The sequence below is a fragment of the Salmo salar genome, chromosome ssa06 (assembly GCF_905237065.1).
Source record: "Salmo salar chromosome ssa06, Ssal_v3.1, whole genome shotgun sequence".
Classification (NCBI taxonomy): domain Eukaryota; kingdom Metazoa; phylum Chordata; class Actinopteri; order Salmoniformes; family Salmonidae; genus Salmo; species Salmo salar.
The window spans coordinates 28899429-28915531 of NC_059447.1; the positions used below are offsets into that span (position 1 = coordinate 28899429).

Below are 16103 nucleotides of genomic sequence, written 5' to 3' on the forward strand. Positions count from 1 at the left end.
ACGTTTCCACTTCACAATAACAGCATTACAGTTCACCAGGGCAGCTCTAACAGGGCAGAAATCTGACGAACTGAGCTCTTCAGTAAGGCCATTTTACTGCCAATGTTTGTCTATGGAGATCGCATGGTTGTCTGCTAGATCTTATACTCCTGTCAGTAACAGGTGTAGCTGAAATTGCCAAATACACTAATACTGAAATTGTGAAAATTATAATAGTGAGAAATGTTGGTGGGATGGAGTTTTGACCTGCCTGGTGACATCACCAGGAAGTAAATTAGTTAATTGACCAATAAGAGAGTTCCAAACCTCTCTGCCAATAACGGCTAGTTTTCAGCAGGTTGACATTTATTGTCATGAATCTTGCCCTGGAGGCAGACCTGAGCTATTTCTGCTAAATGGGCCAGTTGCAAAGTCAAAATTGGTTATATCGTAAAAAATTCATTTAAACTAAATTAGCTTTTTGCTCTTAATTTAAGGTTAGGCATTAGGGTTAGCAGTGTGGTTAAGGTTAGGTTTAAAATGAGACGTTATGACTATGTAGCTGTCAGCAGCTAGTGACAACTCTGTAGAGCTGCCTCCAGTGCAACATTCATGACAATAAATGCCAACCCGACAGTTTTCCCCTACATAACAGAAATTGCTCTTTTTGAACATTTTAATTGAAAATAATCACTAAGGTACTTAACTGTTACCCAGAAATTATTTAATGTTGAGATCAAAACAGCTGTATTGGACCTTTAAGAACACTGCAGAGAGAAATGTAATGTTAGGAGCTGACAGAACTATACCTGCTCAGTGCAATACATAGCCATCTGTACATTGAAGTGACGTTATGCCCACCTAAATAAATCCTGACATCCTGACCTATCCGTGTGTATTCAGTGATGCAATAACACTGACAACTACAAAAACACATGAAGGAATATTTATTAGTTAGAGCAAATTTGGTAATACAAACTTTTATGAAAAAAGCTACTACATGTAGATTTGCCTTATCATCAATATCTTTATGTACATTTCCCCTTGTACAAACATGCGAAAAGGGGGTTGACCTTCGAGTACAGAGAACAATAAAAAGATAGGGAGAGCGAGACACGAGAAAAAAAGGTTTCACTCTCCTTCAGTACTAGGCTAAGTAAACGTATTTGTTTCACACAGTCTTGAATAGGAACTGCAGTTGTTCCGAGCAACTCTACTCAAAATGAAGAAAACGTTATTAATCTTGTTTTTGGTAGGTTCTGGTCTAGTCCAAAGGGGCTGATGGCAAAGTATCCAAAAACTGTGAGACATGCAACTGTGTGTTGAACACAGGAGGCTGCTGAGGGGAGGACGACTCATAATAATGGCTGGAACGAAGCAAATGGAATGGCATCAAACACCTGGAAACCACGTGTTAGATGTGTTTCATACCATTCCACCTATTCCGCTCCAGCCATTAGAATGAGCCTGTTCTCCCCAATTAAAGTGCCACCAACTTCCTGTGGTATTGAACCATAACACTTCAGTCACTTCACTATATGTCAGATTATCACAGTATAATCATGGAAGTGATCTGGTACCAGCAAACCATTTAAAAAAATACTTATGAGGCCTTAAAATTTGACTTATGGTTTCAAATTCAGAAGTCTACAACTGGATTCAAACCAGTTCAGAAAGACACCCAGATGACCCTAAATTACATTTTCTGACAGTGAGTGTCGTTTTAAATCCAGTTTCCTGACCCTAAATATGTCGTTATAGCTGGCTATATAGCTGGCTAAAACAACAGGTTAAACACACTCAAGAGGCAGTCTTCAGTTGGAACTGCACTGTTTCACTCCATAATGAATTGACCATCTAGAATTGTTGAACCAACTGAAGCATTATGGCGCTGTACAGACACTGATGCATTATGGCGCTGTACAGACACTGATGCATTATGGCGCTGTACAGACACTGATGCATTATGGCGCTGTACAGACACTGATGCATTATGGCGCTGTACAGACACTGATGCATTATGGCGCTGTACAGACACTGATGCATTATGGCGCTGTACAGACACTGATGCATTATGGCGCTGTACAGACACTGATGCATTATGGCGCTGTACAGACACTGATGCATTATGGCGCTGTACAGACACTGATGCATTATGGCGCTGTACAGACACTGATGCATTATGGCGCTGTACGGACACTGATGCATTATGGCGCTGTACGGACACTGATGCATTATGGCGCTGTACGGACACTGATGCATTATGGCGCTGTACAGACACTGATGCATTATGGCGCTGTACGGACACTGATGCATTATGGCGCTGTACAGACACTGATGCATTATGGCGCTGTACAGACACTGATGCATTATGGCGCTGTACAGACACTGATGATTAACAAAACAATAAATAAAGACAACATACTCCTTTTGACACAGGGATTAGTTCTATCAAAAACAGAGTAAACCAGGACATTGTGGAGTGGGACAAAGAGTTCACACCGCCTCCCATACGCACATCAATCAGCCAGGACAGAGCAGTGGTTTGAGGCAGTCCTGCAAGATTTACTTCCACTCAAAAACACATGTCCAAGTTCTGAATCCACACATCGTCCTCATCCTCCAGCCCTTCACATCCACACCTGAGGTGAAGGTTGGCTTTAGACCCGCAGGATCTCTAGGCAGTTGTTGTAGCCGATGGCGATCCAGTCAGGCTGGGTGGAGGCCCACTGGACATTGTTGATCTCCCCCTCAGCTGTGTAGGCCAGAATAGGGTCCTCGATGGCCCTGGGCATTTGCTGGATGTCCCATATCAGCGCCTGGTGGTCGTCGGCTGAGGAAAGACAAGACATTATTATTACACTGAAGGGAGAAGGTGAGAAGACTTAGAATGGGGTCTGAGGAAAGGTGAACTGGTGAAGAAGCTGTTTGTGCCTTACCTGCAGTGCAGATGTGACAGGAGGAGTGGGGAGCCCAGGCGATGCCGTTGACACAGGCCCGGTGGTTGTTGAGGCGGGCCACCGGCGTGCAGGGAACACGCACGTCCAGAATCACAACCTGAGACACACAGCACAGGAGAGAGAACACATTAAATGGGGATAAGGAGAGGGAGCAACAAAGAGAGAATGGACAATACCAAACTGAAAGAGGAATGAGAAAGTAGAGTAAAATAGACTGACTTCCATGCCGTCCATAGCCATGGTGGCCAGGTAGTTGGGGTCCTGTTTGTTCCAGCAGAGGCGCAGTAGGGGGTGGTGCTGGGGATCTTCATAGATGATGGTGCTGTGTTCCAGGTGCCGCAGGTCAAACATGCGTACTGAGCCGTCCGCGCCGACCGACGCAAACATGTCCCGACCACCGCCTGCGCGGCTGAACGCGATGTCATACACCTAGACACAGAGAACACCACCAACATACAGAGTTATTACACTGGTATACCCACAGACACACATTCAGACTTTATGATCTCAGGACCAGGGGTTGGAACCAAAATTATTTGTTCCGAACAGAACCCCTATTTGTTTTGTTCCAGTGGTCCGACCAGCATAATAAAATTCTGAACTGGTTGGAACCCAAAAAAAGTAACGGTTCATATTGCTCCTTTTGGTAAAATGTTTAGGCTGTAAAATAAACCGTTTTCACATTTAGCTCATTCATTTGCTTCATCAATTAGTTTGGATGGAGCAGCTTGCGGTGTATGCACAAGCTATTTGTTGATATGTTTAATTGGCCATTTAAGTGCAGGCGCGAGATAAGACATTTTCATGGGTGGGGAGAGAGAGGGGTGGACATGGAGGGGGCTTGGTTTGAAGCGCTAAACATCATCTGAATTGGGATGTGTTTAGGCTATTACTAGAATACCTTTAGAGTCGTAACTTCACTGAATTACATAGTTAAATATTAGACATTAGGAATATTTTTTTAACAACAATATAACATTATTAATCGGTTCTCAGGATTTGGAAAGAAGGATTCTGTTACGGAACAGTAGAGACCTGTTTCGTTCCTCAATAAATGTCATTATTTTCCGGTTTTCGGTTCTGCTCCCTGAACAGGTTCTAGCCGCTGCTCATGACAACTAGCCTTTACTTACTAATTCATACAAGTAAACTAAACTTCAAGGCAAGGCTTATATTCCCCCTCAGCCCTCACACACACCTCTTTGTCATGAGCAATGAGCTGGGTCTTGACGTGGCCGGAGACAAGGTTGACTCTGCCCAGCACTTGGCCAGTCTCCAACCCCCAGATAGTACAGGTGGTGTCAATGCTGGAGGTGCCTGTAATGGACAGACCAGAACCAGGATTAAAAACACTGACACTCACCAAACAAGACACACTGTAAAACTTCAATTAATAGCCTGGGTGTTTATTTGCATTAATCACTCTACACAACCGGCGCTTATTTGAGACAGGCTTCTATTTCCATTATGCACACAGCTCAATAAAATGTTGAAGAGACTACCAGTTTGACCAGTATAAAAATTATAATAACAAATCCATCGCAGATCAGACCTGCAAAGGCTGCCTATCACACACCCTCTATTTCACGCTTCAGCACCATTCATTTGATGCTGCGTTTTATTTTTGGTGGCGTCATGGCTCGCAACATTGACAGAATAAAAAATGTAATGCACGACTGTGGGAATATCAGAGCTGTGTCCATGGTAACAGTTGTAAACAATTCATTTAGACCCAGCATTTATTTGCTGAAATATGTGACGATGCCCAGATTTTAAAAGTGACAGGCAGCTAGCTATTTGAGATTGCATTTCAATTGTTTTACGCTACTTACTCTGACACACATGCTGTAGACACTGACAGCACACCAGTAGACTATATGCTAGAGCTGGGCGATATGGACAAACATCCATGTCACAATAAATGGACTAAATTCTCACGATAACTTGAACGACAAGTTTATAACATTAATGTGCACCACAGTTATTTTTTTTATATTACTCTTAAATCTACTACTTTGAATGTTGTAGCTATCAATTGTTGTATTAACAATCACCCATATTAGCAAACTTATTTCATTTGAAACTTCACATTTCTCTACTAGGGAACCTATAGGTTGTTTACTGTAATGAACGAGATCAGCAAAATGTCCATGATATTTGGTCAGTGTCAATAATTTTCGGTTTATAGTCCCAGCTCTACTTTATGCATATGCCCCATCTCTTACCCAGTAGATTAGGATCCACTTCATTCCAGTCAAACGAGGTGAGTGGGGCACAGAAGTCAGAGTTCTTGTTGTTATTCAGCAAGCATTCCAAACGCGTCTCTGTTTCACTGACCTAAGGGGTAACATTTAACAAGCCATAAGATGCTATACAACTACATAGAAAAGAAGAGTCCCCCCTGGGCAAGTAACTAGCTAGAGTGCAACTCCAGATGCTGTTAGAGAGACACAATAGTTAGAAGAGGGTGCTGGCCAGGGAGCGCCCAACATATGACATCTATTATGTTTACGTATGATTTAGTATCAAGGAGGCTGTGGGTGCATGCATACCCTCCAGATGCGCAGGTAGTCCCCGCTAGTGGCAAGCAGGTCTGGGTAAACACCCTTGCTGTCCGGGATCCACATAATCTTGGTGGTGGGGTAGGGGTGGTCAAAGGTGTTCCTGCAGATGAACTCTGAACTCTCCTCCTCCAGACCCACAATCTGCACCTGAAGACAAATAATAATTAAATCAGAAATCGCTCTTGATATACAGTCGTGGCCAAAAGTTTTGAGAATGACACAAATATTAATTTTCACAAAGTCTGCTGCCTCAGTTTGTACGATGGCAATTTGCATATACTCCAGAATGTTATGAAGAGTGATCAGATGAATTGCAAAGTCCCTCTTTGCCATACAAATGAACTGAATCCCATAAAAACATTTCCACTGCATTTCAGCCCTGCCACAAAAGGACCAGCTGACATCATGTCAGTGATTCTCTTGTTAACACAGGTGTGAGTGTTGACGAGGACAAGGCTGGAGATCCCTCTGTCATGCTGTTTGAGTTCGAATAACAGACTGGAAGCTTCAAAATGAGGGTGATGCTTGGAATCATTGTTCTTCCTCGGTCAACCATGGTTGAACTTCAAGGAGAGTGGTTCAACTGTTGTGAATAAGGCTTCAGGGCGCTCAAGAAAGTCCAGCAAGTGCCAGGACTGTCTCCTAAAGTTGATTCAGCTGCGGGATCGGGGCACCACCAGTACAGAGCTTGCTCAGGAATGGCAGCAGGCAGGTGTGAGTACATCTGCACACACAGTGAGGTGAAGATTTTTGGAGGATGGCCTGGTGTCAAGAAGGGCAGCAAAGAAGCCACTTCTCTCCAGGAAAAACATCAGGAAGACTGATATTCTGCAAAAGGTACAGGGATTGGACTGCTGAGGACTGGGGTAAAGTCATTTTCTCTGATGAATCCCCTTTCTGAATGTTTGGGGCATCCGGAAAAAAGCTTGTCCGGAGAAGACAAGGTGAGCGCTACCATCAGCCCTGTGTCATGCCAACAGTAAAGCATCCTGAGACCATTCATGTGTGGGGGTTTTTCTCAGCCAAGGGAGTGAGCTCACTCACAATCTTGCCTAAGAACACAGCCATGAATAAAGAATGGTACCAACACATCCTCCGAGAGCAACTTCTTCCAACCATCCAGGAACAGTTTGGTGATGAACAATGCCTAAGTGGCTCGGGGAACAAAACATCAATATTTTGGGTCCATGGCCAGGAAACTCCCCAGACCTTAATCCCATTGAGAACCTGTGGTCAATCCTCAAGAGGCGGGTGGACAAACAAAAACCCACAAATTCTGACAAACTCCAAGCGTTGATTATGCAAGAATGTGCTGCCATCAGTCAGGATGTGGCCCAGAAGTTAATTGACGGCATGATGCCAGGGCGGATTGCAGAGGTCTTGAAAAAGAAGGGTCAACACCGCAAATATTGACTCTTTGCATCAACTTCATGTAATTGTCAATAAAAGTCTTTGACACTTATGAAATGCTTGTAATTATACTTCAGTATTCCATAGTAACATCTGACAAAAATATCTAAAGACAAAAATATCTAAAGACACTGAAGCAGCTAACTTTGTGGAAATTAATATTTGTGTCATTCTCAAAACTTTTTAAGTTGAGAAGATTCTCAAAATGGGGGAATGTCGTGGAAATTGCAAGATTATGTTATAATGCTTGTATTGCATTATAATGGTTGTTTTATTCGACAGAATAGAGTATTCTGTTAACTATTGTGTGTGTGTTCTACTGAGGATGGGCCTCTATGAGATAGCACTGACAGAGATTTACGATGTCTTTGGGTGATAAAACCTAAAGAGCATTCCAGATAACATGAGGTATGTTTTTGTGCTAGAAGACCAGGAACGGGATTAGAACCTCGTCTTAGGGACCAAACTGAACGATCATTTGTAGCGAATGCTATCTGGCTAAGGGATACTCCTTTCTCAAGTAAAAGTCTTTCTTTGTGAACTGTTCCTAAGATCTGTGGTTCGTCATGTAGATTGAGAGGGGTGTATATTGGCTATAAAAGATCTTTGTACTTTTGTGTCGTCACTATCAACGGTTCATTAGAAATGGTGAATCGTTTAAAGTCATTGCTAATGCAAAGCTCTTATTATTAAAGATGTAGTTTAAGTATAACTCTGACTGGTGTGTGAAGTTTAACTCTCATTTGGTCATGCAGAAATTAGCCACCACACAAGGAACAAATTACTCAGAGCTTAAACACACTTCATACTGTTTTTATTCACTTTTTGGTCATGTTCATTCTTTGTGGGTGTGATCTTATAACATAGAAGCGAAGATCTGTTCTGGGTTATGTTTATACCCAAGATCTGTTCTGGGTGGCCCACATCACAGCATTGTGGGAGTCACGGTGGTCCCAACTAATTAGTTTTGATTGTACACTGGGACTGTTAACAAAAACATACAGTTCATCTTCTCACTCACCTTATTGTTATATTCTTCAACGAAACTTCCAAGGGCCAGGCGAAAGCGTTTGTCGGGACGAACGCTCCAGTTCATTGCATACACCGTCCATGGCGCTTCGTATTTGTATATCTCTTTTCGCTTACCGTGGAGAGACATAGCTCAATAAACGAGCTCTTATATCAAATCCTTACCTATATAAAACAAAACAACTGTTTCCTAGGAACAAAATATACCCCACGGCTCGTTAAAGACTTTCCGAATTGAAGATTTGAACAGTTCAAATGACAAAGGCTGTCAAAGCTAGCAAACAGTCGTTAGTTATGGATACAACACTAGCCCAGTTAACGCCATTAGCTAGCTAGTAGCGCGTTGTACCGCGTGATAGCTATCACTGTCGGACAACGAAGGCGACGTTTAAGCTTAAATGAAGCTTCGAGACACACGTTAGCTTACGGCCAATAGTCTGTGAATTTGCGATTCGCTCGATTTTGATGATCCGGGTAGGTGAGCCTGCTTTTCAAATTGAGTCCCCTGCTAGCTTTGACCCGACTCCGACTTCAACAACACTGCTGCTGTAACCACAAAGAGGGGTGGGGGATCATTCTCCTCGAATCTCCTCCCATCGAAGAAAATGTCGGCGGTGTGACGCTAGCGAGCTCATAGACTACAATCACCCCATTAAAGTGTGGAAAACATCATACCTATCACACCATTCTGCAAAGATTGTTTTTACTATTTTAACAGCGTAACAGGGGTACAGTTTATGTCACAGTTAACTTTTCGTAACAGGTTGCGATAATTAGGTTAGGAAAAGAGTTAGGCTTAGGTAAAATGCACAAAAATCTATATATTCGTCAATTTGATCAAATCTATACAACTGGGGAAAAAACTTTTGAACAGTCATGCAAGTCGGAATTCTAAGTCTGAAACTCTGGCATCTTTCAAGAGCTTCGACTTTCCGACCTGAAGATCACTAGTGTTATTATTTGACCTCGTTTTTTTCCGGAGTTCCCAGTTGTCTTGAAAGCATCATAAATCCGATTATCCAATAGAAACCCCTAATCACACTTGTAGGCGGTGTCATGGCGATGTTGGTAGGCTAGCTAAACGTCAACGGGTAACGTCTCGGCCGAACTGCGCATGTGCACGCCGTCAACTCAAACGCACTTCTTCGCTATAAAGTTGTTTTTAACGAACATGAAAAAGTGTCAGTTTGTCACTTTCGCAAAAGGTTGGAGTAATAACATATTTAACTACTTACAACATTGGCTTGAATCTAGGCTGTCTTTAGATTTCGAGAAAAACAACAACAAGGAAGAATATTTTACTTCTCAAACCCCGGCCTGGTCTGTTTCGCAAGCGGTACAGGAAGTCTCGGGAGGTTGCGCCTCTGGGTTTTTAGAAACTCTGTGGTAGAATCTACTGTCAAGGGGACTGTATTGAACAGCTAAGCTAACGACGACCTCAGCGTTTTCCATAGGAACATATTTTAACACTCCATAGGTATTCATACAGCTAACGTTACATGTGTTGTTTTGCTTTAGTTTGATTCAACTTGACAAATCCGGCTATTGTTATATTGTCAACCACTTATTAGCTATAGGGTGGCAATAACTTGGTTGGTAATGTTAGCTAGCTTGCTCGGTAAGAATGGGAAGAGATGGGGGGTTGGGACACGTTGGCTAATCAGTGAGTTATCTAGCTAACTAGACTAACGTTACTTAGTTTGTTAACCAGAAATCGTCAACTGTGGTTGCATATTTGCTAGCTCTTTGTAATCTTAGCCATCTGAAATGTTCTATGATTTCAGCTAGCCACTCCAAGTCAAGCTAGCTAGCTAACAGAGTCAGAGAGTGGATTTGGCTAGCAGCAGACAGCTAACGTTAGTTAGCGCACCTGAATGCTAAGCAAGATATTTGTAGATGTGGTTTGTTAAGCTGGTAGTTAACTAGCATAAATGGACTACAGTGTCTAGAATGATGATGTGTCTATAAAGAAAGCAACGCGAGCCATATATTTTTAGAATATATGGCTCGGGTCACTGGGTCATTACCAATAACCACAGTCCATGTCCAGTCCGATTAATGGACAGATTCTATGGCGTTCAGACTGACACATTTTTGATTTAGGTAATTTGACGGTGTCCAGACCTAGCTACCACTCTCTTGGATGTTGACCTTTTCAGTGGGAGTGGATGTAAGAGGCATGAAATTATACATATGTGTTGTAGACAAATAAGTTACTACCCAGGGCATGTAACTAAATCAACTCACAGTAATGAAGATGTTTGTTGGAAACATCTTTGTGACAGCCAGCCTGTGTGAGACTGACTGAGGCATTCTGTCTAGTGCTGGTTTGACCTTCTGTCACCTCCAAACCCACCTGGTTTGACCTGAATTTACCTTTCCCTCCTCATCTTCCTCCTGCTCTTCTCCTCCCACCTGTCCTCTCCTCTACCGGCCTGTGCTGGCACAGCTTCAACCATGAGGAGTGTGTACCTCCTGCTGCCCGCGCTTCTACTTCTCCTGGCACTGCCCGTCTCCAGGGGACGCTACAACGATGACTTTGACGACGGGGAAGACCTGGCAGACTTTGCAGACGACAATGACTTTGCTGAGTTTGAGGATGTGAGCGAGGACACTGCGGCCGAGCCAGAGACGGCCCCTCCACCCCGTGCGGCCCCCCCTGCTCAGCCTGCTGAGGACGATGAGGACGAGGCCACAGTGGAGCTGGAGGAAGACGGACAGGAGGACGGCTTTGAGGATGCCGATACACAGGTTAGGGGCTGCAGTGGCCTGGTAGCTTGCATATGACCAGGGACAACTTAGTTGGCACACTATCCCATGCACTGCGTTTTTGGTTTGTGCCAGAACGAATCAATATTTCATTTTGTATTGCTGTAGGATCAAGACTTGTACAGCAAGTATGATCCAGACGAGTTTGATGGCGTGGAGAAGCCCAGCCAGTCCCTTAAAGACCCTCTGATCATCCACACAGTAAGTTCACTGTTAACACCAGACTAGTGACCATTATGAAGCCATTGATTCCAGACCTATTTCTAAAACTGTACTCTGACAACCAAGAAGAACATCCCTCTTAAATGTGAGTGCCAAGATCAAACATCCTTAATGTTGTGGTTGTCAAGGTGATGAAGTCTGTCCGTCTTCCCCTTCCAGGTGCCGGCCCACCTACAGAACAGCTGGGAGAGCTACTACATGGAAATTCTAATGGTGACGGGCCTGCTGGCCTATATCATGAACTACATCATCGGCAAGAACAAGAACAGCCGTCTGGCCACAGCCTGGTTCAACTCCCACCGAGAGCTCCTGGAGAGCAACTTTGCCTTGGTGGGTGATGATGGCACCAGTAAGGATGCAGTGAGCACTGGGAAGCTGAACCAGGAGAATGAGCACATCTACAACCTGTGGTGCTCAGGTCGAGTGTGTTGTGAGGGCATGCTCATCCAGCTTAAGGTATTTACAGTGTGTGTGAGTAAGAGAAAGAAAGTGTTTGTGTGAGAACTAGCTGCTGTTTCAATGTTTTCTCTGGTCTGTTCCAGTTTGTGAAGAGGCAGGACCTGCTGAATGTACTGGCCAGGATGATGAGGCCAGTCTGTGATCAGGTGGTGGGTACATATGATGCCTGCATACATGTACATCACCAGTCACATTGTCACTCACCTCAGCGCTTACAAATACTTTCCTAAAGGTAGACCTTTTCTGTTGTCTGACTTGCTGTATATTTATTTTTCTTTGTAGCAAATCAAAGTTACTCTGAATGATGAGGACATGGATACGTTTGTGTTTGCTGTGGGCACCAAAAAGGCCATGGCTCGGATGCAGAAGGAGATGCAGGACTTGGTGAGGGGCGGGCCAACATCACTATACATTCATTCAGCCATCCAGACACTATGAACCATCTATAAGCCTCAGGCTGCGTGGGTGTATGTATTGACACGTCTTTGTTTGTGTGTCTGTCTGTCCCCAGAGTGAGTTCTGCAGTGACAAGCCCAAGTCAGGGGCAAAGTACGGCCTTCCTGAGCTTCTGGCCATCCTGACAGAGATGGGTGAGGTCACGGATGGTGTGATGGACAGCAAGGTGAGCAAGGGAGGGCACCTCTGTTGTGGCCTACTCACTACAGTGGGGACTTTGTCACTAGGCTATTGCAGAGTGGTCTCTTATTGTTTGTAGTGGGAGAATATGACATGTAGAGTTCAGTGTGCTACAATTTGACAGACCCCTTGTTTTTCTTTCATTCACCCTTCCACTGTCTTTGTCTTTCAGATGGTTCATTATATCACCAACCATGCTGACAAGATCGAGTCCATCCATTTCTCTGACCAATTTTCTGGTACAAAAGTTGTGCAAGAGTAAGTGTGCCTGCAAGCAAGTCAGTTTGTCCACACAATATTAACTATATCACACCAATGTCCTTACTCCACCCCTACCTCTGGTCTTGTATTAAAGCCTCTTATGAAATGATGTACAGCTGTTTCTGTTACGTGAAGCTTCCTTCTCAACCCTGTTGTGTTTCAGGGATGGACAGCCCTTAAAGCTGCCTGAGACCAAGAAGACGCTGCTGTTTACATTTAATGGTGAGCCAATTGTCTCCACTTGAAATGCTTTCCAACACTTGACATGCAGTCAATTCACCATATATGATACGTAGTGACTGAATGAAATGTTAACAAATGTTTTCCTGTGTTTGTGCATGTAGTGCCTGGCATGGGGAACACGTCTCCCAAAGACATGGACACTCTGCTACCCCTGATGAACATGGTCATCTACAGCATCGACAAGGTCAAGAAGCTCCGCCTCAACAGAGAGGTGAGAATGGCAGGATAATTACACTAGTCTCCTAGTACACCCTCAATCTGGCCTGTTGGCAGACTTTTCTTTTTATCTACAGTCTTCCTTTCATCCATCACTGCATCTCCTTGCTCACCCTCTCTCTCCCTGTGTCTCCTCCAGGGAAAACAGAAGGCGGATAAGAACCGTGCCCGTGTGGAGGAGAACTTCCTGAAGCAGACCCACAATCAGCGCCAGGAGGCTGCTCAGACCCGGCGGGAGGAGAAGAAGAGGGCTGAGAAGGAGAGGATCATGAGTGAGGAGGATCCTGAGAGACAGCGCCGCCTGGAGGTCAGCTCCACCACAGCCCACCAGCAGAATAACACACTGGAACGCTACACACTGGAACACAGCACACTGTTCATCTTGGCCTTCTTTGTACCTCTTGCTCTAACTGTCTCTATGGTGTTTCCCCCTTTTCCAGGAGGCTGCTCAACGTCGCGATCAGAAGAAGATTGAGAAGAAGCAGATGAAGATGAAGCAGATCAAAGTCAAAGCCATGTGAGGACAGACGGCTACAGGGATTCAATCACACAGCTCAGACGGTTTCCACTGCTTCCATCCATCTCTCTCACTTCAGCGCCCAGTTCTGGCTCACAGGCTCACACAGACATTCCCTTCTCCATGGGTGTGTCAAGCTTAGCTGTTTCTGTTCTCATGGAAACACTTTGTCCAATCAGAGTGGGGTTTTCCTTGGCTGTGAGTGAGCTGCTAGTGACAAGCGAGAGGGACAGAGGAGTTCTGCATATCAAGTCTGTCGCCATGACGACCCGTGCCAGTTTTTTTTCCTGTTGACTTTTTCTTCTGCCTAGGTCTTCATTGCTCTTTTCAAAGCAAGTCGGCTCAATGAGCTTATTAATCGAATTGACAGGGATTGGGGGTTGCACCTCTTGGTGGGAAATAAAATGCTCATATTTTAAAGGAATGAAGGCATGTGAGGCCTGTTTGAGTTATTAAGTTAACACTGTGGATGCTACAAGACGAGATGCAAAGTATCCAATTTTAATTTATATCTAAGTGACAGTCCTTACAAGCTATGTCTGTCTGGTGAATTTCTAAGCAAACAATAAAATGCACTGGAAGCTATTGAACAATCTCATTTCTCTTTTTTTAGAAGAGTTGTCTTGTGGGTAGGTGATTATAAATGGACCAATGGGACGGTAAGTCTAGCGCTAAATTTGACCCAAAGATTGAGCCCGCAGAGAGATTGTCTAGGCTACTGGGTTCAATCTAAGCTGTCCTGGTGGGCTTAATGTCAACTCACTTGTCTCCTATATTCTACAATAGCCTTTTTTGGAAATCACCATTTCTGCCAGCATGTTGATTCTTATTGGGGAGTAAGTATTGTCATTTTTATGACCTAGTACTCTAGTTTAACAAAAAGTCATGTTGAGGACAATTTAATTAAGGATGCTTCAAGGTCACTGAAAATAAAATCTGCAGTAATACATACACTATTTCCCATGTCTTCCTGCCTGTTCTTGTTTATTTTTTTAGCAGAAAAGCTAGTTATCACACCCAGACACAAGGATGGTCAGCATTGGACAGTATGTGTTACCAATGCAGAGAGCTGAATGGCAGCATCTGATGCCAACTGAAAATGTACTGTACTACATCTTGGCCAGGAAGGGTTCCTTGATGTTGTCATTGAGGTGAGCGAAGGTCACATCCTTGAGGGGAATGGGGCCCATGTTAAACTCATCCAGCTTTGTGAACAAGAGACAGAAATTAGAGATGGCAGAGCCATCTTTGTGTGCCTGGACCAGATCCTATGAGGTCGAGGGTCCCGCGAATCTGGAGAAATGACTAAAGTCAAAGGCTCATGTGACAATACAGGACATGTACAACAACCCTACTCTGACATAAAAGTAATGTATAAACAATACCAACCGTCAAACTGAAATGCACCCCATCATACAGTCCTTTTGGAAAGTATTCAGACCCCTTGACGTTTTCCACATTTTGTTACGTTACAGCCTTATTCTAAAATGCATTAAATAAATAAAAATCCTCAGCAATCTACACACTGAATGACAAAGCGAAAACAGGTTTATAGAAATGTTTGCAAATGGACAAAAAATAAAAGTATTCAGACCCTTTGCTATGAGACTCGAAATTGAGCTCCGGTGCATCCTGTTTCCACTGATCATCCTTGAGATGTTTCTACAACTTGATTGGAGTCCACCTGTGGTAAATGCACATGAGAAGGACCTTGATCAGGGAGGTGACCAAGACCCCGATGGTCCCTCTGACAAAGCTCCAATGTGGAGATTGAGGAATAATCCAGAAGGACAACCATCTCTGCAGCACTCTACCAATCAGGCCTTTATGGTAGAGTGGCCAGACAGAAGCCACTGCTCAGTAAAAGACACATGACAGCCCACTTGGAGTTTGCCAAAAGACACCTAAAGACTGTCAGACCATGAAACAAGATTCTCTGGTCTAATGAAACCAAGATTGAACTCTTTGCCCTGAATGCCAAGCGTCTGAAGGAATCCTGGCACCATCCCTACGGTGAAGCATGGTGGTGGCAGCATCCTGTTGTGGGTATGTTTTTCAGCATCAGGGACTGGAAGACTAGTCAGGAATGAGGCAAAGATGAACGGAGCAAAGTACAGAGAGATCCTTCATGAAAACCTGCTCCAGAGTGGTCAGGACCTCAGACTGGGGCGAAGGTTCACCTTCCAACAGGACAACGACCCGAAGCACACAGCCAAGACTACGCAGGAGTGGCTTCCGGACAAGTCTGAATGTCCTTGAGTGGGCCATCCAGAGCCAACACTTGAACCCTAACATCTGTGCCAAACTTGTAGTGTCATACCCAAAAAGACTCAATGCTTTGTCATTATGGAGTATTGTGTGTATTATGAGAAACAAAATGTGGTAAAAGTAAAGCGTTCTGAATACTTTCTAAATGCACTGTATCGTGTATATTTTGTTAACCGTCCGGATGGCTTGGTCTTGGATGAGCTTGTAGCACTTCCATTGCAAACTGAAAGCTCGTTGTGTATTCAGCTCACTGTCTGGATCCAAGCGATAACTGGAAGAGTGAAGTAGGAGATGGAACTTAAGTGTTTGTCAGAAATGTTACCTTTTTTTAAATCGTCATAGCAGGCACAGGTATACATGATGCTAGCTATATACTCGTATTTGATTAATAAACAAACATGTTTTCGCAAAACTTTGATAAAAAGGATCACATCAATGTAGCTTCAAACGTCCGTTGTATACCTCTGGCATACTGCAAACTTGCCCCCAGCCTGGTGCTGTTGTCAAAACAATGGCAACGTCACACACTAGCTAGTTGTGCTTTGCTGAGGAATATTTTGTTTTTGTCCG

At 43.9% G+C, this 16103-nt stretch overlaps 2 protein-coding genes across 4 annotated transcripts; one reads left to right on the forward strand and one right to left on the reverse strand.

The window, feature by feature from the left end:
* Nucleotides 1-911: 911 nt before the first annotated feature.
* Nucleotides 912-8522, reverse strand: LOC106601566 (DDB1- and CUL4-associated factor 7). Its single transcript, XM_045720141.1, has 7 exons — nt 7935-8522; nt 5492-5650; nt 5165-5276; nt 4138-4256; nt 3159-3368; nt 2919-3036; nt 912-2812 (listed from the first exon to the last, which is right to left on the reverse strand). Exons 1-7 carry the CDS (start codon nt 8070-8072, stop codon nt 2640-2642), a joined length of 1029 nt encoding a protein of 342 aa, XP_045576097.1. The 5' UTR covers nt 8073-8522; the 3' UTR covers nt 912-2639.
* Nucleotides 8523-9043: 521 nt separating this feature from the next.
* LOC106601565 (PAT complex subunit CCDC47) lies at nt 9044-13850 on the forward strand. Of its 3 annotated transcripts, none has more exons than XM_045720138.1 (12): nt 9044-9147; nt 10392-10693; nt 10820-10912; nt 11093-11389; nt 11476-11541; nt 11675-11776; nt 11904-12014; nt 12201-12286; nt 12453-12511; nt 12634-12743; nt 12888-13055; nt 13189-13850. In XM_045720138.1, exons 1-12 carry the CDS (start codon nt 9057-9059, stop codon nt 13267-13269), a joined length of 1566 nt encoding a protein of 521 aa, XP_045576094.1. In that variant the 5' UTR covers nt 9044-9056; the 3' UTR covers nt 13270-13850. The 3 variants fall into 3 exon arrangements, with proteins under 3 accessions (XP_045576094.1, XP_045576096.1, XP_045576095.1); XM_045720140.1 differs by having other exon boundaries at nt 9135-9419; XM_045720139.1 differs by lacking the exon at nt 9044-9147 and adding an exon at nt 9451-9560.
* Nucleotides 13851-16103: the final 2253 nt, after the last annotated feature.

Coding starts and splice junctions, on each gene's coding strand:
- LOC106601566 (XM_045720141.1), bottom strand. CDS start 8,072: ATGTCTCTCCACGGTAAGCGAAAAGAGATATACAAATACGAAGCGCCA. Junction 4,257..5,164: donor AGTGGATCCTAATCTACTGG/GTAAGAGATGGG, acceptor TGTCCATTACAG/GCACCTCCAGCATTGACACC. Junction 3,037..3,158: donor TGGCTATGGACGGCATGGAA/GTCAGTCTATTT, acceptor TGTGTGTCTCAG/GTTGTGATTCTGGACGTGCG.
- LOC106601565 (XM_045720138.1), top strand. CDS start 9,057: ATGTGCACGCCGTCAACTCAAACGCACTTCTTCGCTATAAAGTTGTTT. Junction 11,542..11,674: donor GGCCAGTCTGTGATCAGGTG/GTGGGTACATAT, acceptor TTTTCTTTGTAG/CAAATCAAAGTTACTCTGAA. Junction 12,744..12,887: donor AGCTCCGCCTCAACAGAGAG/GTGAGAATGGCA, acceptor TGTCTCCTCCAG/GGAAAACAGAAGGCGGATAA.